At 44.7% G+C, this 24,139-nt stretch overlaps 11 protein-coding genes across 11 annotated transcripts; 7 read left to right on the top strand and 4 right to left on the bottom strand.

Annotated features, from left to right (window-relative positions):
* Window positions 1–214: 214 nt before the first annotated feature.
* On the top strand, window positions 215–2,131 carry ASI1 (LALA0S02e05182g1_1; the record flags this gene model as incomplete). The annotated part of the gene is made up of 1 exon (XM_022773777.1): window positions 215–2,131. The coding sequence occupies one exon, from the start codon at window positions 215–217 to the stop codon at window positions 2,129–2,131; it is 1,917 nt and encodes a 638-aa protein (XP_022627269.1).
* A 964-nt stretch (window positions 2,132–3,095) lies between these two features.
* Window positions 3,096–4,874, bottom strand: ADE17 (LALA0S02e05160g1_1; the record flags this gene model as incomplete). Its single annotated transcript, XM_022773775.1, has 1 exon — window positions 3,096–4,874. One exon carries the CDS (start codon window positions 4,872–4,874, stop codon window positions 3,096–3,098), a length of 1,779 nt encoding a protein of 592 aa, XP_022627268.1.
* A 590-nt stretch (window positions 4,875–5,464) lies between these two features.
* Window positions 5,465–6,079, bottom strand: RPL15B (LALA0S02e05138g1_1; the record flags this gene model as incomplete). The annotated part of the gene is made up of 1 exon (XM_022773774.1): window positions 5,465–6,079. The coding sequence occupies one exon, from the start codon at window positions 6,077–6,079 to the stop codon at window positions 5,465–5,467; it is 615 nt and encodes a 204-aa protein (XP_022627267.1).
* Window positions 6,080–7,666: 1,587 nt separating this feature from the next.
* LALA0_S02e05116g (LALA0S02e05116g1_1) lies at window positions 7,667–8,083 on the top strand (the record flags this gene model as incomplete). Its single annotated transcript, XM_022773773.1, has 1 exon — window positions 7,667–8,083. One exon carries the CDS (start codon window positions 7,667–7,669, stop codon window positions 8,081–8,083), a length of 417 nt encoding a protein of 138 aa, XP_022627266.1.
* A 1,021-nt stretch (window positions 8,084–9,104) lies between these two features.
* Window positions 9,105–9,431, top strand: NCW1 (LALA0S02e05094g1_1; the record flags this gene model as incomplete). Its single annotated transcript, XM_022773772.1, has 1 exon — window positions 9,105–9,431. One exon carries the CDS (start codon window positions 9,105–9,107, stop codon window positions 9,429–9,431), a length of 327 nt encoding a protein of 108 aa, XP_022627265.1.
* Window positions 9,432–9,892: 461 nt separating this feature from the next.
* Window positions 9,893–10,261, top strand: PKR1 (LALA0S02e05072g1_1; the record flags this gene model as incomplete). The annotated part of the gene is made up of 1 exon (XM_022773771.1): window positions 9,893–10,261. The coding sequence occupies one exon, from the start codon at window positions 9,893–9,895 to the stop codon at window positions 10,259–10,261; it is 369 nt and encodes a 122-aa protein (XP_022627264.1).
* A 1,003-nt stretch (window positions 10,262–11,264) lies between these two features.
* Window positions 11,265–14,201, top strand: EPO1 (LALA0S02e05050g1_1; the record flags this gene model as incomplete). The annotated part of the gene is made up of 1 exon (XM_022773770.1): window positions 11,265–14,201. One exon carries the CDS (start codon window positions 11,265–11,267, stop codon window positions 14,199–14,201), a length of 2,937 nt encoding a protein of 978 aa, XP_022627263.1.
* Window positions 14,202–15,229: 1,028 nt separating this feature from the next.
* STO1 (LALA0S02e05028g1_1) lies at window positions 15,230–18,077 on the top strand (the record flags this gene model as incomplete). Its single annotated transcript, XM_022773769.1, has 2 exons — window positions 15,230–15,254; window positions 15,538–18,077. The coding sequence occupies 2 exons, from the start codon at window positions 15,230–15,232 to the stop codon at window positions 18,075–18,077; spliced, it is 2,565 nt and encodes an 854-aa protein (XP_022627262.1).
* A 72-nt stretch (window positions 18,078–18,149) lies between these two features.
* Window positions 18,150–19,112, bottom strand: DLT1 (LALA0S02e05006g1_1; the record flags this gene model as incomplete). Its single annotated transcript, XM_022773768.1, has 1 exon — window positions 18,150–19,112. One exon carries the CDS (start codon window positions 19,110–19,112, stop codon window positions 18,150–18,152), a length of 963 nt encoding a protein of 320 aa, XP_022627261.1.
* Window positions 19,113–19,563: 451 nt separating this feature from the next.
* On the top strand, window positions 19,564–22,989 carry RAD5 (LALA0S02e04984g1_1; the record flags this gene model as incomplete). The annotated part of the gene is made up of 1 exon (XM_022773767.1): window positions 19,564–22,989. The coding sequence occupies one exon, from the start codon at window positions 19,564–19,566 to the stop codon at window positions 22,987–22,989; it is 3,426 nt and encodes a 1,141-aa protein (XP_022627260.1).
* Window positions 22,990–23,037: 48 nt separating this feature from the next.
* On the bottom strand, window positions 23,038–24,009 carry SAS2 (LALA0S02e04962g1_1; the record flags this gene model as incomplete). The annotated part of the gene is made up of 1 exon (XM_022773766.1): window positions 23,038–24,009. One exon carries the CDS (start codon window positions 24,007–24,009, stop codon window positions 23,038–23,040), a length of 972 nt encoding a protein of 323 aa, XP_022627259.1.
* Window positions 24,010–24,139: the final 130 nt, after the last annotated feature.

The following is a 24,139-nucleotide window of genomic DNA, read 5'->3' as shown; positions in this document are numbered from 1 at the left end:
GCTACGATGTACACACTTATCCACCCTCTTTAGCGTGAGATCGGGGTTCTTGACCGTCGACACACATGGTCAAGCGTTTATACAGACTATTCACATTTAAAAGCTAAAGTTCAGCACCCTCATTGCGGGTTTTAACGGGTGATTTTTTATAGCAGTTTTCGATCCAGAGCAGAGTTCATCACTGATAAATACGTCCTTCCATCATTCAGACGGAATGCCGGGATTCAACAGCAGCATCATTCAGCAATTCCCGTACCTAAATACTTCGCAAAATGTACTTATAGTGAGTAACCGGTTGTGGGCTTCAACAATCAACTATCCGTACCAGATAGTGCGGTCATTTTACAATGCCATTTTATCGCAGTACGAGACACAAGTTGTTGCGAACGTGGCTTCAGACGGATTGAATTTCGGAGCTTCCACGTTCGTGGAAACCGCAGGATATTTCTTCAGCAACTACGCGGTAGGATGTTTCGTAACCGCGTTGGTGCTCAATCGAATCGTATCGATGTCTTCGTTACGTTCGCCCGCCGCAGTGGTGCAATTGCCGTTGTGGTCGCGCGTTTTGTTCCACGGGACCGCAATTGCCGCCCTTGTGTATAATTTGGGCACCACAATACGACCTTCTGCCCATCAGGAACCAAGTTCGTATTTCGCTGTGACTTATGCAATCATTTGCTTGTCACATTGCATCGAAACTTTCATTACAACTACTTCGAACGCCAAACCTATGGAGGAATTCGACTACAGCATTTTCGAACTTTCAATGCATTTCTACTCTCTGGCAAGATCAGGCGCTGCGCGCCGAGACTACGTTCCAGATTGTTTGATGGCACTCCTGGGCCGTCTCATCATCCATATTGTCGAGATACTAAGGAAAAGACAATATCGTTTGATAGGTTCATCCATCATAAACATATGCCATCTAGGGTACCTGGGTTGGACTATATTTCACGAGGGAACTCCGTCATTACCGCTTTTGGTGAAATACCGTCATATACCCAAAACTATGGCGCTAGCTTGTATCGTTGTTTCTCTGGCGTGTTATGGATTGGGGTGTTTGGTGAGACTGAATCCGTTTGGCAACAGCGGCGACACTTCTGCTTTACGCTTTCATTCGTTTGTGAAAAACTGGTACAGCACTTTGAATTGCACGGGCGAAGAAGAGTTCACCAGCACCTTGATAAACTTTGCAGTTCTCATATGCAACTCTGCACAAACAGACCAAGCTGGACTTCATCGCGAACTGTCCCAGCTAACACATCAAAACGAGGTCAACCGGTCTTTTTTGATCAGTGGATACACTAACAACCATCAGGCTGGAATGAAGGATTCCGAGATGGCGTGGGCAACTGTTCAACCGGTATGGCGCAGGAAATGGGATGCTATGTGGCGATTGGAAAATGCATTGAAAAATAGAATAAAGACGTTGCTTGTGGCACCTGTTGATCAAAAATCGATACCGCATCAATCCAGAGCTCAAGGAAAAAATCTCAATGACTACCTGTCTGATACCAACTACCCACAATTTTTCGCAAGAGCGCCCGATGTGAATGCCACGAGTAAAAATGTTCGTTCGACCGGTTCCAAATACATGCTGCCGGAGGACGACTGGTCAGCCGATTACGTGGATGAAGATTCACTTTCGGACAGAAGTGACGAAGATCTCGACCTGTTGGATGAGGGCGAGGAACAAACGCAATCTGCCGAGCTACAATTGGGCAGTGAACTTACAGATCTTCTACTTCCAACGGTAGCGGCCCCAAATGACGCAGGCGATCAAGACCCTCAATGGCTGATATCCATGTGGACCCTTCTACAGTACGAAACTCATTGTGATCGAAGACTTACAAGATCGCAATACGCACGATTGAACGAATCAAGAGTCCTACAAGAGGTAGTGGCAGAACGTTCTTTGAACGCCCAAAAAAGGGACGACACCAATAATTCCACTGAGCGCGATCTATCGTGTGTCGTTTGCAAGACCAACGTTCGCAACATTGTCCTGTGGCCCTGCAAGTGTTTTGCCATCTGCGAAGAATGCCGTGTTTCTTTGGGCGCACGCGGGTTCAACACCTGTATTTGTTGCAGAGCGCCCGTGAACGGCTACAGCAGGATCAACTCGGTTTGATCATTGCTACGCATCATTTTTAGTCAATCACAACACAGCTTTATCAGTCCATTGGCAGAACACCAGCACATCCTTTGTAGTCGATGTCCACTGTCACCGGAGTTCGAGAACACTCATACTATACGATAAAATACATATCACGCTTAACGGAATATTTAGCCCTGCATACGAAAATTTGTGGCCGGGTAACTGCATCGCATTATTTTCCTTGAAAAAAAAAAAGAGTATATAAGGAACAACATTTACCAGTTCCTTTCCCAGTCTGAACACTCCTCTTTTGATCCTTTTTCTTAAATATATCATGGGACCTGATTCGTCAAGACCTCGGCCAGAGAAATACTCCCACTTTTCTTCCGAAAACTGTGGAGCCGTTTCTTGCTATTGCTGCTTTACTGGCCTTGTTTTTGTCGAGTTTTCGGCGCTCGAGAGGCAAAGTTTCAAGGAACCACTGTTTTTCGGGATCAAAAACGCTTCATGGCATCTCCTCCGCTTCGGCGGGGTCTTTGAGTAGCTTTTGTCGTGTTTTTCGTCTCGAGACTACAAACAGTCGGTTGTTGCCATCGGATTTTGGTTCGATGGATGAGACAGAAGTAGCCCCGTCGACAGGTACCCAGAAGAAGTGGGACGCGTGTATCTTGAGTTCTCGTTCATTTTAGGATGTTCGGTCGAGCTCGATCGCCTTTGTGTCGTTCCACCGCGGTATATTCCTAAACACTATGTAGGTCCTATGGGCCAGTGATCATTTGGGTCAAACCATACTGCTGACATTTCGTAATTCTTGTTTGAGACGTAGTTCTTTGATGATCATTAATCAGTCTTTTTGAGGTATATGTGCATTAAAGGCTAGAGGGTTAAGGCACACACTAGCTACCGCTTTTGGTTCCTATTGACCAACATGGTTGTTTACTTGATATTTACTGTACAATCGTTGCTTCGAGACGTTTGCTTTATATGGATCCTCCAATCAATGGTGGAACAAACGAATTGGGTTCTCAACATAAACCAAGTCAAAGGAATCAGCGGCGGAGAACACGGCCTTGTCCATAACGGAACCCGAAGGTGCGGCAATGTATTTGACACCAGACTTAGCCGCTCTGTAAACGTTGTCTGGGAATGGGAAGAAAGCATCCGAAGATAAAGCAACGTTGTTCAGCTTGCCCATCCACTCTTTTCTTTCCTCCTCAGTTAGTGGGGTTGGAATCTCAGCAAACTTGGATTCGTACTCAGTTTTTTCTGGATCTTCCGTAGGAATTTGACCTGTGACGAACAAATCGATGGCGTTCGATTTCTCAGGTCTCTTGACACCCTTGGCCCACTTGAAAGCGAGAACTTTTGGATGTTGTCTCAACCACCAGTTGTCGGCTTTGTCACCAGCAAGTCTGGTGCAGTGAATTCTGGATTGTTGACCGGCACCAAGACCGACGATCATACCGTTCTTGGCGTAACACACAGAGTTGGATTGAGTGTATTTCAAAGAAATGGTGGCAACTGTCAAGTCAATCACAGCTTGTTCGGTCAAGTTCTTGTTGACAGAGACGATTTCCTTGAAAGATGACTTGTTGATAATGGCATCGTTTCTCTTTTGTTGAAGAGTGACACCGTAAACTTGTCTAGACTCCAAAGCTTCTGGGGTGAAGTTGGGGTCAATTTGCAAAATACAGTACTTGCCTCCCTTCTTCTTGGATAACAACTCCAAGGCTTCTGGTTCGAAACCTGGAGCAATCACACCGTCAGAAACTTCTCTAGAAATGATCTTGGCGGTTGGTACGTCAACAATGTTGGACAATGCAATAAAGTCACCGAAAGAAGACATTCTGTCGGCACCACGAGCTCTGGCGTAAGCACAAGCAAGAGGCGACAAGTTTTCAATGTCGTTGACGAAGTAGATCTGTTTTTCAACATCGCTTAGAGGTAGACCAACAGCGGCACCGGCGGGAGAAACATGCTTGAAAGAAGCCGCAGCTGGAAGGTTTAGAGAAGCAGACAGCTCTTTGACCAAAGGCCACGAGTTGAGGGCATCCAAAAGATTGATGTAACCGGGAGAACCACTCAACACTTTAAATGGTAGTTCTTCGTGCAAAGAGACGTATGCTTGCGCTGGTTTTTGATGTGGGTTAGCACCGTAACGTAGAGGCAGCTGAGTACAGCCCTCTGAGTACTGTTTTCTGAAGAAGTCAGCAATGGCAGCATCGTAATCTGCGGTGTGTTCGAAAGCTTTCAAAGCCAGTTTGTTTTTCAGGTCCTGGGTGACATCGCCCTTGGAAAGTTCTTGGAGAAATTGAGGGTAGTCTTTGGGGTCCGATAGAATAGCCACACGCGAGTGGTTCTTGGCAGCGGCTCTCAAAAGTGTTACACCACCAATGTCGACTTCTTCCACGGCTTCTGGGATCGTCACGCCAACTTTGGCAACGGTCTCCTTGAAAGGGTACAAATTGCAAACCACAAAGTCCACCTTGTCAATGTTCTGCTCTTTCAAGTCTTTTTCGTCCGAGGCCAGGTTACGAGCCAAAATACCGCCGTGAACGGCTGGATGCAAAGTCTTGACTCTGCCACCTAGCATTTCTGGGGCGTGAGTGATCGAAGAAACATCTTCAACGTTAAAACCCGCTTCACGAACCATGCGGGCAGTACCACCGGATGCCAAAATGCGCACATTGTTCTCTGCAAGACCCTTGGCCAGATCTAGCAATCCGGTTTTGTCATAAACCGACAAAATAGCGGTCTTCGAGTAATTATTAGACATATTTAGGCTCAATTGATAGCTAAGGAAGGCCACTTTTTTTCAAAACTAAAGGATTTTACCTACCGTTCGAAGCGTTTGAGAGAAAGATCAATGAACAAAAGCTGCAACTAGAATCTAAACAACAATTAACAACGGTCTTAGTTCGATGATTTTACTCATATATATAGGCCTTTATCTTGATGATAATTAAGATTTGAATATTTCTAAAATTTTTTTTTTCACTAGAAAGCCCTTCGTGAGACATGATATCAATAAACTTGACCATCTCAGTAGAATGAATTTAATGCTATAATATAAGACTCGATAAAGAGTCAACCAGCAGCGAGTCACCAATCGTGGTGAGACATGGTAAGACTTGGCAAGCTACGTAGATCAGTGTATGGGAGATGTGGTCTGTTTGTTTCGGAGCCAATCCAATACATGAGAGTTCTGGTACAAATTTCTTGTTTCCTTAGTACACTAGCGTACATATGCGACAGTAGAGATTATAGACTGAAGAAAGCGGCGAGAGTGAATTAGCGGATTCCGAAAAAGAAGACACCAGAGAAGAGAAAAAAAACAAACGAAAAAGCATACTGGAAGCTCTACGTTTATTTTCTGTATCTCCACAAAGACAAAGTGTTCTGTCTCTTCCAGGTCTTTCTTCTACCGGCCTGGGTGTTGTGGAACAAGTGACCTTTGTTGATACCACGGGACTTCTTACCAGTGGAGGTGAGGCCTCTGGCTTCACGGTGCTTGTGGACTGGGTTGCAGATCCAGTTGTAGCGGGCGTCTCTTCTGATGGCCTTGTGGGATGGGTCCAACAAGATGACCTCGAAGTACTTGTAGGTGGAGTCCTGGTTGACCCAGTACGAGTTCAACACTCTCAAGTTGGCAGCACGACGGCCAACACGCTCCTCGGCGGTGGCTCTCAACGATCTCTGGTACTTGAGCTGGTTGATACCCTGGTTGGTGGGCTTACCGTAGGTGGCACCCTTTGGAGCAGGTCTCTTTCTGTTACCACGTCTGACACGGACACGGTAGATCACGAAACCTTGCTTGGCCTTGTAACCCATTCTTCTAGCCTTGTCTGGTCTAGAAGGTCTGGAGGCACGGTGGATAACAGTCTTTTGTCTGTATTCCCAGACACGGATTCTTTGCAGGAATCTCAAGACATCCGACTGTTTCTTTCTCTGAAGCTCTTCCAAGTACTTGTAGGCACCCATTGTTAAATTCTAGTGTGGTAAACCGAGGTTTTGGAAAAGTTAACTAAGCGGACAGGTAGGAAGCAGGTGTTTACCACTGATGGGTTTATATAATTACAGTGTGAAAAGTTTCACGGTTCGCATGCGATGAAGAAAAAAAAAAAGAGTCGGTCGTGTGAGATGGACCAGAACGTGCGCACCCGGACCACGAGTTACGCTGATGAGAAATTTCAGAAAAAAAAATAATTAAGAATGTGCGGCACTACGGAATCTGATACGGAGAGAAATCAACTTACTAGCCGATCCAGCTAGAACGTGATCCTTACGGAGGTTGCAGCGTAAAGGTGTAGGTGAAAGGATGGATACCATATACGGGGTCCGCATTCACAGGACCCTCCGTATCGCGGTGGTATAAGAACAGGAAAACTCAAAATCCGTCTTTGAATCTACCTATTTCTCAAACCCGGATGTAGCGTTTGTATCTGTCCTGTGGACCACTTTTCTCGGTCCACAAGTCTTTCAATTTCACGGAAAAACGCTGAAAAAACTGATGTAGGTCGTGGTTCAATGAAAAACCACCCTGGGACACGCTTTAAGATTGCCAAAAAGCATTCTCCCCCGGTGCGACCAAAATCTAATTTCCGATTTTATTACTGGAACGCCGGTTTGCAAGCTCCCTTCCTTAGGTTACTACGAAATTCTTGTCCTTTTTCTGTAAATATCTGACTTTCACACACGGGCGCGTCGACGTAGCTACCCTGATTTCAGCACCACGTCATCTCGATTAAATCGTGCATTTCGAGCCTGAAACTTTCACTGAGACACGTCCGCGTCTTGCAGCCTCGATAACGAATTCAACGCTCTTTCCACATCAAGATTGCATTGTTATACTTTTACTGCTGTAGGTATAATCTTCTCTCATAAGTACTACCGCGTTGTTTGCTGAAAAACTTACGCTGACACTACAGACACGAGCGAAACGCACGATGATCGACCAAAAAATTTCACGACGACGCCATCTGGAAAAAAGTCCAGACCTCATCGCTATGGGTGTCTTACGTAGTTAAACCTTAGTGACTACACTGCGTTTCAAGTGCCACGCGGTGGCACTCACGATACGCTGAGTAGAAACGTTGGGACTTGTAACTAGCTCGTTATAGACGTTCTTCTGAGAGAGAAACCGCCTGAGAGCCGCGCTAGTGTTTGTGAGAGTGTAGGGGAAGTACTGGTATGCCAAATTGAAACTGAGGTTGCGTGAGAGATATGGAAAGAATCTGGGAAAGACAGAAGAACGCTGGCATATGAAAAAATATATCTATATAAACATGGAAGGGTGCTCGAGTAGAGATGACGGGCCCTTGAGGAGTGTGTGTGGCTGGGAAAGTTTCAGACTGGGTTCAAGAGGCTCTTACGGGAAGCATACTTGTGGAAATTGGGAATCGACGGTCAATCTAATATATAGGAGATCCCAAGCCCTAAGACACAAGCCCTAAGACACAAGCCCTAAGACACAAGCCCTAAAGGAAAAGTCAGGCATCGCTTAAGAAGTAGCGTACTTTCCACTGCACATCCATGACTACTACGCTCACAACCTCCAGTCCATATACAATGGCTATGCAAATACAAGTCGACACAGCGAGTTCAACGCAGGACTTATCGTCAACGGTGTCGTACGCATTTCTGGGGAGCTCTTCGGGCGGCGTTCTATCGCTGGACCAATCCCAGATCCTCTCTACAACAGCTATTTCTGGTCGTCCTAGGTACACAAGATCGGACCTCGAAAGCGGTGGTTCTGAGTCGATATCTGCGACTCCTACATCGGGTTCCGGATCATCTCACACGAACGCGTCGTCAGCGTCTTCGTCTTCAAGCATATCCACTGGGACCACAAGCACCACGGGTTCGACCTCAGCATCGCCATCTTTACAGCCTTCCAACGGGGTGGGAAGTTGCAATGGGTCCAAGAATTGGAAAATGGGCGCCGTCTTAACGCTTCTGACGGCGTTCGGAGCGTTAACGGTATAATGACAAGGAAGTAGAAAACTTGTAAGTAGCATATGCATAATAAGAAAACAATATCAAGATTTCACGCTATAAAAGTGGCGTGTGACTGTGTGGGAGAGTGATGAATGTAAAGCACCACAGCGTCACTTAAATTCACGTGAACGTTCCCAACGATCTGTTGTTCCGATTCAATTCCTAGCCGTTCAGTCTACAATAGTCCCCACAGACTTCTCAGTCCCCCCAATACGACCGCTTCATCATTAGACTCCCGAATCCTCGGCGTTTCGCTCTCTCTCTTTTTCTTTCCCTCTCAACGTCTGCCTAATTACTATACCAAGCCAGCCATCGAAAAGTTACACACGTTATTCCATATAGAGACAAATTGCTCGATTCCATCACACACAGTGGAACGCGAATCAATACTGCCCCTCCGGGCAGTTTCCCCAGCGAGCCACTACGATGGATCATACTCTCGAATAGTAATTGTAGCGTTTTCTATAGAGGCTTCTTGTTTTGTTATTTCTATTCTTAGTACAGGCTTTTTTTCATACGATCGAAGGTGAGTGTGCTTGGCACCATCGACTATGTTGAAATTTGGGTCTCAGTGTCGCCATAGAACACTCCACGCAGTCTCGCATCGTAACTTGCTGGTTTCAGCCCAGATCAAAATTTGACTCGATTTTTTACCTTACTGGGAAATAGGCGTCGCAATAGACACACCGGTGCACCAAGAAAAGAGAATATATGGCGTCGTTGTAGTTGTCATGGCGGTGCAAGAGTGGAGCCAATACTAGTGGGCTTAAGGCTGTTAATTATAGCGCGGTATTAGGTGCGAGATCCCAGTACTAGCAAAACTAGCCGTAACTTTGCCAAGCTGGATCAGCCAATTTTCGAGAAACCAGCCGACCCAAACGGGAAAAGTGTATAAGTAAAGGCCAAGAATGGAGGATTAGGATATAGCTGTATAGAAATTGGATCTGATTTTTTTACGTAGACACTAAGAACACAACTCAATTCTCAAATCACACACACACACAACACAATGGCTTCTTCTTCATCCTCTTCCGCTGTTGGCACTGCCTCCAACTTGGTCTCTAACGGTAACGTTTCTGCCCAGAGCGTGACCTCGTCTGCTGCTTCTTCCATGAAATCTGGCGCATCCTCCGCTTCGTCTGCTGCGTCTTCCGTCAAGTCCTCGATTTCCTCTGGTGCTTCTTCTGCCAGCTCCAAGGCCTCCAGTGCCAAGTCTTCCAGCTCCTCGTCCAGCGGTGCTGTTCCAAACATCGTGGCCAACCCAGTGTCGTGGAAGTTCGGCGCCCTATTGGGTGCTACCATGTTCGGTTCATTCATCCTAGGCGCTGGATTGTAATCGCAGCTGAACGAATAAAGAAAAATAAAAAGTTTGTAATGGAAAAACTATGTACGTTTATTGAAACAAAAAAGGAGGTTATATTATGAAGAAACGCTAGCAATTGAGCCCTTGAGGGTTGGTTACAGAATACAAAGTACTGCTTTGGTGTCTGCTTGTTGTAGCGGTGTGAGGGTCACGTGACTCCTCTTCAAGACTGCTAGTTCCAAAGATCACCATTGAAAAGCAGCTCAACACAAACTGAACAACTTCCCATCGGATTTCACGATCCGCAGTATCTTACCAGGTCGCTACGCACAGTCCAAATTCCGAAGTCTTCTGTTTGTCACCATGCACGGATGTGTAACTAATCATCATCATCATCAACACACTTATATAATACTATCAATGTCAACATCTCATTGTCTAACGGCTTGCTGATTGGGATTACCAGCCTCGATCTCAACTAATCAAGTATGGAAATGGCCAATTTTGCTGAAGAACTCTGGCGTAGCATTTTCACTCCCGGAACGTCGCCGCAACTGGTCATTGCCACTCACATCTCGTTTTCTTTGCTAGCGTGCTGTCTGGGCTGGTTGATCTACTGTACGAAAAATGTGCATTTTGTAGCGTTGCTGGTCATTGCAGTCCTGTTGTGGGCCACTGTGACTTGGTTTATCGCGGAGCTACAGTATGCCAAATTGAAGGACAACGAAGAGTTAGCGAGCGAAGCTGGAGCTAAAGTTGACGCACCGGCGACCAATGACAAGGTTTCAGATAACAAGAAACCACAGGGTACAAGCACCGCTACCAAAACTACCAACAAGACCACCAGGTCGAGAAAAGTTTGAGCAAGACGATAGTACATAGTGTCGAGCGAAACCAAGTGTATCTGTACATATAATACATAGAGCCGAAATTAAAGGAGCGAAGACAGTTTGTCATGGATTGTCGAAACGAAACAGTCATCTCAGAGACCCATGCTGGGGTAGGGTTTTTTAGATTGACAGATGGTAGCACTCCATGCCAGCCAATGTTTTCAATCGGGATCAAAACATCAAAATTGGCAAAGGCATCGGAAAAATGGAAATTGGTCCAATCTAAGAAAGGAGAACCTGAGCAACGAATCCTTACTGAATATTTTACGGAACATACTACCCTATTTGCTCTATTCCCTGATGCTATAGCCCATTCGCATCTTGAATACTTTCATATCACTATTGACTATTCCGTCACATCAATGGTCAGACCGGCGAGAAAAAGACCATACAGGTGAAAATGAGCCTTGAGAACTGCCAGAAACAAATTCTACCGGTAAACAAGGATTAAGACGCCCTTCCACAATCGATCAAAAAACTAGGTACATAGCAGAAGATGAGCACACTATTTGATCACGTGAAAACCACGTTATCAAACTCACAAATTACGTAATGAATTTTCTAAATTTCACTACTTCACCGTGCCCAATACTAAATAAATACTCATCGCTACAACATACTTTTTTCGCTTGAACTGAGTCAGGCTATTTATACATTCTCGAGGGGTTTACCAGTTCAATCGTTCCCTCAGAGCCCTCTTTAGTGTATATTTGGTGTGATAGTCATTAGCATAAAGCCTGTGAACTTCCCTACAATTTCCAGTGAAATTCAGCGACTTTTAGAGATTCTTGGCGACTTTCAGCGAGTTCACACGATTCTTGGAGGTTTGGTTTACGATCAAGGGACTTATATTTTACAAACACTCTAGCAAAACAATCCACAACTTCGCTTGGCATCGCCTGTCTTGCTCTGAAAGTCCATTTTTTTTCCCACATTCTATTTCTGGCATTCTCTGCCTTTTTTAGCCATTGCAGTAATGGATGCTGGAACAGCTTCTTTTGCCAAGAATCCATCTACCAGGGCTCAGCTGCGAAATCAACTTTTGAGTGATGACACGGGGAACATTAATGTGGCCGATGATACACGACCAGCCGGTCCACGGAATGCTGGTCCGGCACCAGGGTTCCCACCGGGCAATTTTGGAAGACCTCCATACCAACAGCAAAACTATTATGTCCCACAGGAACAGCATCCTATGCAATATGAACAGAACCAGATGTATGGAAATGGACCTTATAATACGAGAAGAACGCCAGGTCCAAATTTCGCACCTCAAGACCAACGGGCGTCTTCTATGACCTCTCAGTCGTTTGCAGGCCCCGGAAAAAAGTCTTTGCAGTCCAATGGGATTTCCAACTTATTCAGACTGCGCCAAAACCGCTCGAAAGACTCGGAAAATGACAACGAAGAAGAAACCTTCATAACAGACGCAGATAACTCACTGCTGACTTTCAATGATATTTCGTCGATGCGTAACAATGGAGGCCACAAGTACGGGATGGGTGCCGGTATGGATGATACGTCGCCTATCATCCCAACGTTAATGACAAAAAGCCACGACAAAATGAATAACATTGAGTATAGAAAGCTAATGGCTGCTCAAAAGAAGATGAACTACAATACGATCTCAAAACAACACAAACAAGCTACACAAGGCTCAAACAACGATCCTCGGGCCATGTCCCTGCAGCATTCTCAAAATCCGTATGTGCCACAACAACAGTTTTATGGCAATCAAATGCCACCATACGCACATGCCAACTCCATTACCTCAGGGGCCCCTCAAATAGCACCTTATGGACGTGCCAATTCCATGATGTCAGGTCCACCACCTCAAATGTCATCTTACGGCCGTGCTAATTCAATGATGTCAGGCCCACCACCTCAAATGTCACCTTATGGCCGTGCTAATTCCATGATGTCAGGTCCATCACCACAGGCTCGAGTTCTGAACTCTCAGCTACATGTACCACGTCCAGCCAACAACGGACCCAGAGCCATGTCACTTAATACAGCTGCAGGAAGAAGACCCATGCCACAGATGCATCCTTCGTCACGACCACAAGTCGGTGCATTCTTACCACGTCCTCAAGACACTCCAGGCCCGTCTGTTCATGACCAATATGCACAAGCGCCAGGAACTACGGAAAGCAATTATACACCACAAGCCAGCCAACGATTCAGGACTTCTTTCAATGCTTTAGAAGAGACTCAGCAGGATGATTTTGGCATAGGTGAAGAACCTGCTTCCAAGGATTACGAAACTCCTGCGTCTTCATCTTCTGCTATTAGCAGTCAAAGCTTCCCCTCGTACCGTGTTCGGAGTCAAACGCCTGAATCCCAGGCTGAAACCAGAAAGGATACATCGGATATTCATCGTGGCACTGACTTAGAACAGCAAGTGCAAAGAAAAAGCACACCCAGCACCGGAAAGCTAAACATTATAAAATTATCGGCTCCTCAACAAAAGGAGCTTTTGGACAGAGATAAAAATGTGCATAGCTCGGAAATGGAGGTCGGAAATGGCGGTTTGATGGACATGGTCTCCAAAGAAGGCAAAAATACAGGCCACAAACTCGAGGAGTCGCCAAGATTCAGATCCTTAGAAGTCAAGCTTGTTCCCCAGCATGCTGATATGACTGCTGGGAATCGCAGAAGATCGCAAATCCAGTCCATGGCCACGATGGAATCGGCTATGAGTAACGATTCTCCATTGAAGAAACGCAGTCAGAATGATTTATATATGCTTGACAACGCTACGGATGCTAATGCGTATGTCACGGCACCCGAGTTGATCGAAAGAGATGATGAAGAGAGCGACCAAAATCCTTCGCAAGTTACGATCACAAAAAGAGTGAATTCTACGAGGAGTATCAGTTCTCAAGGGTCCCAGTCTTTGAACACAACGTCCGAGCGAAAAGAGACCGGGTTCAGTAGAACTCGTAACCTTTTAAGAAGGTTTTCGTCCAGAAGTAACAAGGGTGATGGGCCAGAAAAGCATTCCCGACAATCAAGTACCGGTAGTCTTGTGGAAAGGGCCCAAAGCTCTGACACTGAGCGGGATGGACCTTCAGAAGGTAAGGTATGGGGTTCAAGATCGAGCAACCCTAAGAGAAAGTCGTTTCACTCCCTCTTTTCGAATTCTTCGGGCGGCACGAACATGGGAGAGCGTGTGAAATCGTATGGTTCTCTGGCCAACATAGAGGAGAAGAAAATCGAGGAGAAATCACCAGTGGCCTATGCCCAAGGCAGCAGGCGAAGCAGCCACGGGTATCAAGGCGACTCTACTCTTAATGCCGATGACACCAGGAGGGACGAAAATGCCTTTCAACCTCTTAAGGGGCAATACCTGGACTCTTCTCTAGTTCAGAACGAGGACAATGACGATGACGAATTCAATTTCGACAACACTGTATCGGAACCTTACAAGCCAATTTACGCGTCAAAGGACGAATTGGAATCAGGGCCAGATGCCCGCGACAAGCACAAGTTCAAAACTATCTTCATATCGAGTGATCAAATGGGTTTGCTGACCGAGCAATCTACGTTGATGAAGGAAATCGACCTTCTGTCCCAAGAGCTGGCAGAATCAGTGGCACGCGAAGCCAACTTGGAACAGGAAATTGCGGGCAAGAACAGCGACACGGACAACGCAAGGATGTCGCTATCATTTAAAGATTTCGAAATCGAACTAAGGAAAAAATCTTCCAAGGTCGTAGAACTGATACAGCAACTAAATGATGAGCGGCTCAGACGCTACATAGCTGAAGAACAAGTGATGCTGCAAGAAAACGGTGCAAAGCCCAGCAGCAGCGATTTGGTTTACAAGATTCATTCCTTGACGCAAATTGTTGAAAGAAAGGATCAAGAAATTGCTGCACTGACCGAACGACTTGCAAAACAGTCCGCATAGGCTTGATAATAGTGCCTCAATCGGATGACGTTATCTGCGATATTCTTTGGTCAAGTCCGGCCGAGTATTACGAGCATGGCCTTTTCAAGCCGAGTTACGATCCAGCATTCTATATACATTACGTATAGGCCTTGAACTTATAGATGTTTATCCTAGCAATCTCTAGAGTTCACAATCGGGGGCGTAAGCAATCAGTTAATATGAGCTGCGATTGTAGCCATGTCTACTTTTCCTACTGGTTGCTACTTCTAGTCATCTTCGAGTATAGTTGATAACACCCACATTCAATATTTTATCTATTATGTTACAATCGATCGATGTGTTACTACCTGCCAAAACCATAGTGAGTCTCTGGAGTGTCGTTACACGACAGTCGTTAAAAATCTTTGAAAAATGTATTTCGTTGAGAGTAGATCGAAACTGTTAGCTTGAATAGCCGATGATGTCTTTCTCTCGGCGCGAAGAAGACCATGAATGTAGTTAGTCTGTGCCTTACGTGCAATTTCAGGAGTCGCTTTTTCATCAATAAAAATGGTAAGTTTTCAAACTGCCTTTGGGTACAATGGCAAAATTTCGGTCAACTATAAAAAGGACGGTCTCATTCTGGGCTATTTCACCGCCTTGGCTTCGAAATACCAGTAGCTGGTGGGTTTGTTCAAGTTTCTCGATTATTTCGTGTCGCTGTCACTTAGTCACGTGCTAATAATCTATTCGAAACGAATCTGATGCTAGACATACAAAAGAGTAATATGAAAAAAGATGTTGAAAGGTAATGACCACAGTAACTCGCAGATTGTCAAATACAGGAAAGGGCACGATAAAATCCTGATCTGGCTCGAGATCCCAACTTCGTTCATAGTGATCAATTGCTCGACTGAAAGTCTCTTTGTACGAAAGGTCAACTTGGAAAAGTTGACCAATAATTGAATAAAATGTGAATCTCTAGACATTGAATATCCATCAATCTACACCAAAAAACCATCTTCTGACAGCACCAGATCGCTGCTTATATCAACTATTTCTCTCCAATGGTTGGCGGCAAAAGATCCAGAAGTATGTATTTTAATCCAGTGGCCCGCTCAGACATTGAATGACATTGACGCAATCAGACCTGAACAATCAAGAAGTTGACGTTTGACGACAGGACTTGAGGGAGTGTGGTTTTGTGCATTGATGGAAGCTATGCTTTCGTATTTAACGGATGCTTTGATTTCAGCTCGACCTTTCTGTCTTTTGAATTATGACGGTGCCATAGAAGACGATCACCACCTACTGCTACAACAACAGCACTCATTAAAAAAATCAAATACTAACAATTCCATGATTTTAATTGCAGACTTCGACGAGGATGATGGCTACCGGGATTTTCGGCCAAGAATGCCCAAGAGACAGAGAATCCCTCCTGTTGTTCAGCTATGTAAGGAAATGATGCCAGACATCAGAACTTTGGGTGAAAGTATTAAGGCCTTCGAAGAAGATATAAAGTTTTTGAGCGAAGCCATTGCAAACGAATTCGGCAACGAGGAATATTTCCAGGAAGCCCTTTTCAAGACTATCAATGCCGTGGTAGTGGAACAGCCTCACAAACAACCTGCAATTGCGCTTTTAACCATGGTTGTCAATGCTGCGAACCCTGTCGCTGGTAAAAGCATTTTGAATTATATCTTCGACAAAATGCAGGGATGGTGCACCGACTCTATCAATAGTGACTTAGAAGTGACGTCGAGCGAAACCGGACCTTGGAACAAAATAAAACTTCTACTAAGGTTTCTGTCTTTACTGTCACCAATGGTGGAAGAAGACGAGCTGATCTTGTTATACCAAAGACTGTTTGACTTGAGCGTGAATTTGAACAACCTTCATTCAGAGAAGAGAAACCCATTATCTGAGGCCATATACTGCAATACGCTTTTGAACATACCATATCTGTTTTATTTTTCAAGAGGAAACGAGTCCCTTCGAGGAAAAGTGGCAGAATTGATCTCAAATGTGGAAAGTTCTTACGTCGTCAAACACACGAATCTGTCTCTGATCAAGGAATACAATACCAATAGCCCATATGAATCCGTGCAATGGGTATCGGCGGTTCTCCCAAATGTGAAAAGGGTGCTAGCAAACGACATGCAACAGCTATTCGAGTTATTTCCAGACTACAGCGGTATGATGAAGCCTCAACCAGGAAACCAGGGGTTCAATGATCCATTGAACTTGCCTTCAGCCGAACAACTGGAGTCTTTCAGTGGTCTCGATAGAGGTATAGGTTCCATCGATGGTATGTGGAAAGTACCCCGGTATTCGTATAGGGTTTATTTGCCAAACCAAGTTGGCGAATTTGAAACTGTTGTACCATTCACCACTTATGGCGGTATGTTGTTCGAGGACATTATTATTGACATCGTGGAAAGTATGGAGTTCAATCGCAAAGAAGTTGCCAAACAAGTGGTGACATTGGATTTATTTTTCAAACCTGGTATTTTCACAGAACCCGGTCAATCGATAGCTCAACTGATAGCTTTACATGAAGAAAATCCGATTATCACAACCTACAAAATCGAAGATCTTGCCATTGAAAAGATTCTTAGTATGATTTTCAAGCTACCTACCGTTTCACATCCGTTCGCTTACTTTTACACGCTTTTAGTGGAAATCTGTCAGAATTCTCCAAAAGCAATCGCTCCCGTCTTTGGTAGGGCATTCCGTTATTTTTTCAACAGCTTGGACGGACTAGACCTAGAATTGAAATTGAGGTACCTGGACTGGTTCTCTATACAAATGAGCAACTTCAACTTCTCTTGGAAATGGAATGAATGGGAGGAAGAGTCAATAAAGTACCACGATACTTTCTACAGCCCAAAAGTGACCTTCATGAGAAACCTAATCAGGAAAGAGTTGAGGTTAACTTCCAGCAGAGCTGATGTCGAAGAAAGTCTCACCGATGAGTTCAAGTCCTACACGGATAGCTCATTTGTTCCAAGAAGCGACCTAGTAAACTACTATCAATCGTTTTTCAAGGATTTCCAGGTTGACCCCAACTTTTTGAAGGATAACACAATGTATTTTACACAGGCATGTTTTCCTTTTAACGAGCTGGTTCAAGATGTGATAAATTACTTCCATAAGCAGCCGCTGGACAGGAATGTTAGTGAGCTACTTACAATTTTTGAGGAGATACAAAAGACATATGGAGGTATTATTGTGGACTTCAACAAATTCGTTGTGACTATCTTACTGCAAGCTTTGACATTCTCAGGTAACAGATCGCTTTCTCATGCCAACAAATATATTGGTGATTCTCAAAACGACCTGGCAGAGATTTTCACGAAACTTGAAATTGATCAGGACTCGAAGGAAAGATGGATTGTGGAGGCAATTATTCGGTACTGGAACAATAATTCTCAAAACGGCTATTTGATTGTTGACACATGTAAAAACTTTGAGCTTGTATCGGCTAAAAGCATCCTGAACTTTTCATTTTTGGAGGATCGGGGAAGAAATTGGGGTCTTGTGGATGCCACTTCTATCGAGTCTACTTTCAGAACTCTCACTGAGTTATCGCTGCGTCGCGATGCCAGCGTTGAGACGTTTGTGTTCCTTTTTGAAAGACTGAGTGAAATCGCCTCCCAGACTGTGAAGGAACTTGGAACAGCTCCAGATGCTGCCGTAATTGTACCCGAGGATTCAGGAGACATTACCAAACTTGAGCTCTCTTGGAAATATGAAAGCTGCCTAGGGTTCATAAAAAGCATACTAAGAAAATACGCCGATGAGTACGCTACCAGTATCGACCAACTCAATGCTCTCTTGAAAGAGAAGGTTTCTCATGAAAAAACAAAAGAGATTGTTGCCAACTGGCTAAGCGAGTTACAGCAGCTATGATCAAGAAAATTCTGAATACGAAAATAAATGTAGTATAAAATTTTAAGTCCTGTAAACTAATCGTTACGTAGTCTATGTCGCCACATCGTACCCACGCAGGACCGATTCGTAGCTTTCCACGTCGGAAGGAGTTGACCTTCGACCACGAGGTGAATTTTGATCTTGATTTTCAGCCGTCACTCTCCGAGCCACCGTACTATTGGTGTTTGTAGTTGTCAGGTAATGTACTTCAGAGCTGTGTTCACCGACATTTAGATAGTCGACTTCGTTGTAGCTGTCAGAATCGTCGGGTTGCGGGGTGCGCGGTGTGGGGTCCTGATGCATGCGTAAAAGAACATCCACAAGAAAAAGAGAGAGGTCCATGAAACGTAAGAACTGCTCGGAGGTTATTTCCTGGCCAGAGAAGCGGATCTGCTCGTAGAGTTCAACATATTCCGTGGCCTCTATGGGATGCTGACCGGTGTGTGTGAACAGACTATGAATGACATCTGCAAATGTGTGGCCGATGGGAGGGTTCAACTCCGTGAGCCCGAAAAAGGCTCCTTGATATTTCAGACGACTGGTGATAATCTTGATGCTTTCTTCGTAATTAAGAAGAGAAGGCAAAGTTACGTTTCCGTCCTCCTCATTTTCGTGAACGGGTCTCGACAAACCGGCATGTACCACAATACCCGCCGGCTTCTTCAGGATTTCCGCCAAATCATGAGAGTGATCCATTTGACGTAATATGAACTCTCTACTACCACGATGGGGCAAATCCTCGGGAGTGAACGGTAGATATCGCTTTGGAATTTCCTGCAAACAGCTGCGTTGGACAAAGACCCTACCAGCAGCTATGATGATGCTCAAAACACCAAAGACAACAAAAGCTCCTACGACAATGAATGTATTGAGAGCATCATTATTGGAACGTGAAGCCTGAGCCATTGCGTCGATGGGCATCACTACGGAAAATCCCACAAATAGCAAAACAAGCACCACAAGCGACCCTCGATAGAACCATGTTGATAACCTGCTTTCGGCTTGGACAGCCATCACTCCAGAAGTTGTGAATCGCTAGTGTCACTTCTGAGAGAACGGACTAAATTTCACCGCACGAAACACGAGTCTTAAAACGATCAAAAATGGTCCAATTTTTACGCTTCAAAAAGTCCGCAAGTTGTCTCTATGAATAGTGCCAACTAAACACAATCAATGCATTGTGAATGCCGTCGTCAACTGGCTTCAAACTGTGCTGGTTTGAATGCTTTTTGAGAATGAAGAGTATTCTGTCATCAATTTCTCGAAATATTCAATATCACACCCAACGAAAAATGTCAGATTACATAATCGTCAATTTAACTACCAGTAATGATGTACGAAACACGAGAAGCTTAATTAGAGATAAATGTGAGCTTACGCGCGCGATGAGTTCGATGGCACTGTTTACTACTGTTTTCGACGAACTACTCACCTTTTCGATAGATTAAAAAGGCTGTTGTGATAAATGGTTGAAAGCGACGACGTAAGCAATCCAAATGGTGAAACTTTGACGAAAAAGCGATTCTTCAGTGAAGAGTTAGAGTCGAACAATGACGAAGATGCTGCACTTTTGGAAAATCAGGACTCATTCTTATTTCAAGCGCCTGATTCGAGCGTCAAACCCATCGAGACTGTGCTATCGGAGTCTAAGGAATTGCAAGATATGATCCCGGGTCTTTCAAGTATACAAGCCGCCGATTTGCTGGCGAAAACAGGTGTGGAGGATGATAGGAACACGAGAATTTCAAGCGCCGTAGAGGCATATTTCGGGAAAGAGCCTAGTCAAGAACCCACCTTGAAAGCTTCAGCAAAAAGCTCACCCGTTAGTAACCTCTCAAAAACGCTTTTTTCAAGACTATCGCCAAACAGAGAGCGCAAAAAAGTACGCGATTATGGTGAGAGACTCCAAAAGAAACCTCGTCCTTCCGTCAAATGGCGTCATTTCATTGGGTCTATCCAAGTAAGTGCGTTAGCCACAAGACCAACGGTTAAGCCATTGAAATATGGGAGCGAATTGAAAATTGTCAAGATTGCTTGTGAAGCGTCTTCAAAACTGTACAGCGCCAGTGGACGTAAAAGAGGGTCCATGGCAAACTTCGTGCGGCTTGTGGACGTTGGGCTTGGCCGTGAAGTTGGTCGTGTCCCGGAAGATATTGCGATGATATTATTCCCGCTTCTCGACGGCGACGAACTGGACTTTGAAGCCACTATGATATATTGTAACAACACAAGGCTTAGCGTTGGGGACTCATTTATAATACAGCTCGATTGCTTTTTGACCTCAGTGGTTTTTGAGAGCAGTCATTCTGGCAGTGAAAGAACTACAATTAACGGCGTCAATTCCGAAAAGCGTGCCTTTTCCGCGAACGTCGTGGAGAGCGGAGAAGAGTTGCAAATGAGATCCAGGCGTCTGGCTCTTCTGTCATTATTTGACCAAGTTCAACTCCGACCACTAGTGCTGGGGTCCGATGAAACTCCAGAAAGCACACCTGAAGCAGCAGAGGTCATCGACCTTGATGTTGCTGATAGTGACGCCCATATTGTCTCTGAAAAGGACGAGATTCAACCTACCCAAATTCAGGAAGACCTGCTGAATGTAAATCAGTTAAAGTCTCTCTACAAAGCCACCTTGTCTATTGAATCTTCTAAACACTTGCCAGAGACGACACCCAACCCTAAAGTATTCAAACTGGACCTTCGAGCGTATCAAAAGCAAGGTCTTACATGGCTTCTGCGGCGTGAGCGCGAATTTGATGAAGTGCCCGACTCGGCTGCTGCGTCAAGCGACATTGAAGGGAGCATGATGAATCCCTTGTGGAAACAATTCAGATGGCCAAAAGATTTATCTTGGGCTGCACAGAAGATTAAAGGCAACTCTTTTGATACTCAAGATGACGAGTTCTTTTACGCCAATTTGCATACGGCCGAATTCTCTCAAGAGAAACCGGTTCTTAAGTCGCTATTGAAAGGAGGGATTCTGGCAGACGAAATGGGTCTTGGTAAAACCATCAGCATACTATCAATGATTCTTATGGTGCCGTTTGATAAAATGTACGTGAAACAAAAGCTTTTCGAAGATACACCCGAGGTAGAGAGCTCCATCTCAGAATGTCTCTCTCAATCACCCCAACATACTAAACCATACGCTTTCGGTACTACTCTGATAGTTGTACCAATGTCTTTGCTATCCCAGTGGCAACAGGAATTCGACAAAGCGTCCGCAGCTGATAATGTCCATTGTGAAATATACTATGGAGGAACCACAGGAAGTTTGAGGACTTTGCTAACAAAGACAAAGAACCCACCTGCTGTGCTTTTGACAACGTATGGCACAGTGCAACATGAATGGAGTCGTCTCGCAACCAACGGCACTGCACATGTAGAAGATGACGCTACGGGTCTTTTCTCTGTTGAGTTTTTTCGGATTGTAATTGACGAGGGCCACACAATCAGGAATAGAAACACGCGGACTTCCAAATCGATGGTCGACCTTTTTAGCTCAAGGAGATGGATTTTAACGGGTACCCCAATTATAAATCGTCTTGACGATTTATACAGTCTGGTAAAATTCATGCGACTTGAACCGTGGTCCCAGGTTGGATATTGGAAATCCTTCGTGTCTGAGCCGTTCGAAAAGAAAAACTACAAAGGTGCCTTTGATGTTGTATCATCGATTCTTGAGCCAGTGATTTTACGGAGAACTAAACAAATGCGTGACGTAAATGGAAAGCCATTGGTCGAGCTTCCTCCTAAAGAGGTCAGTATCGAGAAGGTAAATTTCAATAGGCATGAGGATGCGCTTTACAAATTTTTTTTGGGCAAAGCCGAGAGCTCTGTCAAAGAGGGCCTGGACCGAGGTGATCTGCTGAAAAAATACTCCACAATATTGGTTCACATCTTAAGACTACGACAAGTCTGCTGCCACGCGGATCTGCTCGGATCGCAAGATGAAAATGACGATGATCTAGCAGGTAACAAAATGCTCACCGAGAACTTCAACACAGATAAGGCGCTTTCGAATGAACTTACATCGAATATTGCGGTAAGCGAAGATGAGGCCAATGTCATTCTGAGTAAAATTAAAGATAAATTCCCCACAAGCGACAGCTTTAAAAAGCTAGAATGTTCCATCTGCACAGCAGAGCCCATAGAGCCAGTGACACAGATTGTTCTTACAGAATGTGGACACGCATTTTGTGAAATGTGCATTCTGGAGTACATTCGCTTTCAGTCTGAGCGACAACAGGATATAAAATGTCCAAATTGCCGCTTCGAGGTTGATCCCAGGCGACTTGTGTCAATACAAGCAAATCCCAATGGAGAATTGAAGCCGGTGCTTTACGACACAGGTTCCAAATCTTCGAAAATTACTTCATTAATGAAAAGCTTGAGGCGATTACAAGACGCGTGTCCTGGTGAACAGGTAGTTGTCTTTTCACAGTTTTCGTCCTTTTTGGACATAATGGAGAGAGAATTGTCTGCGTCCTTTCCGAAATCTGACATGAAAGTTTACAAATTCGATGGACGGTTGTCAATGAAGGAACGTTCGAAGGTTCTTGCGGATTTTGCCGAGAAAGATCTGACAAAACTGAAAGTACTGCTGTTGTCCTTAAAGGCTGGAGGTGTCGGGTTGAATTTAACTTGTGCGTCTAGGGCATTTATGATGGACCCCTGGTGGTCGCCCAGCTTGGAGGACCAAGCAATTGATCGGATACACCGAATTGGTCAAATTAATGATGTCAAAGTGGTAAGGTTCATCATGGAGCACAGCATTGAAGAAAAAATGTTACGGATACAAGAGAGAAAGCGCTCGTTGGGCGAAGCAGTTGATGCTGACGAGGACGAGCGGAGAAAGCGTAGAATTGAAGAGATCCAAATGCTTTTTGAGTAGGTCATGAAAGAACTGCTTGTTAGTGCGCAGTTCTTACTATTCGGGAGATCAGTCATCCAAAATCAAATAGTCGTCATCAATGAATGCGTGAGTGTGTTGTCTGTGATGCTTCATCCACAGTCGGAGCTCTTGCAGCGAGATCTCATTTTTCTCGCTTAGACAATTGAGGTTACGAAGCGTCAGCAAGATGTCGCCTAGACGCATTCCTGTCGCCTTTGAGATGTCCTCTAGACTCACGCGGCTTTTCCCTTGCAACGAACCCTCTAAAAATTGTAGACAAATCGAAGTTGACCAATATTTCAAGTAGCCAGCTAGTCCGAAGGGAGAAAGTGGCTGTTCCGGGCCAGACATTATATCGTCATGAATAGATAGCTTGTAGGAGAAATCCATCAATAGCGTACCCAATCCTTTTCTTTGGTACGGCGGAAGGGTCAAAATACATGCCAAGTTATGCTTTTGGAACGACGTTAAATCTTTGGAGAAGAATGCCATCGGTTTGTGGGTTTGGTTACTGTAGACAATGTAGAAATCATAATGGTCAACTTTGAAGTACATCGACTTATTATCCAGGAACAGTTTTGTGAAAAGACACAGACATTGACAGAAGAGCGGATGGCGGGAACCTGATACTTTCCGGATACTGATCTCCGGCGTGCGATATTGGATTCTGCCGGGGGATTTCGAACGAAACCGGCATTGTGAAGAGTGCTTTTTCAACTCATTTGGATCATCCGTGTACTTGAAACAGTATTCACACACACAAAGTGTTTCGAGCCAGAAATCCGAGGATTCCGGCACGTTTCTGGAACTCTTAGGTTTTTCATCGATTCCATCGCCCGCAGATCGTCGTCCATCAGAGTCTCTTAGCCCCAAATGTCGCGTTGTTTGCTGGAAATACGCTGTGCTTCCATACCAAGTAGGAAACCGCAAAGAAACACCATATTGAACATACTCTATGTTGCGTGTCTCGATTATTCCGTAAAGCTCTTCTTTCACAGCTCTCTTCCCTTTTTTCTCCATGGGATGTGTTCGTCGATTGTCAAATCTATGGTTATGTATACAGTTTTTTGCAAGAAATTGCGCTAAGGAGTTAACAAGAAGCCCAGACAGCTCCTTATTCTTCCACCCAAGCCTTTTTAACTTTGACGAA

Source organism: Lachancea lanzarotensis, scaffold LALA0S02 (assembly GCF_000938715.1).
Source record: "Lachancea lanzarotensis genome assembly LALA0, scaffold LALA0S02, whole genome shotgun sequence".
Taxonomy (NCBI): Eukaryota; Fungi; Ascomycota; class Saccharomycetes; order Saccharomycetales; family Saccharomycetaceae; genus Lachancea; species Lachancea lanzarotensis.
The sequence above is the reverse complement of the archived record's forward strand: the minus strand, read 5'-3'. Positions and strand labels throughout refer to the sequence as shown.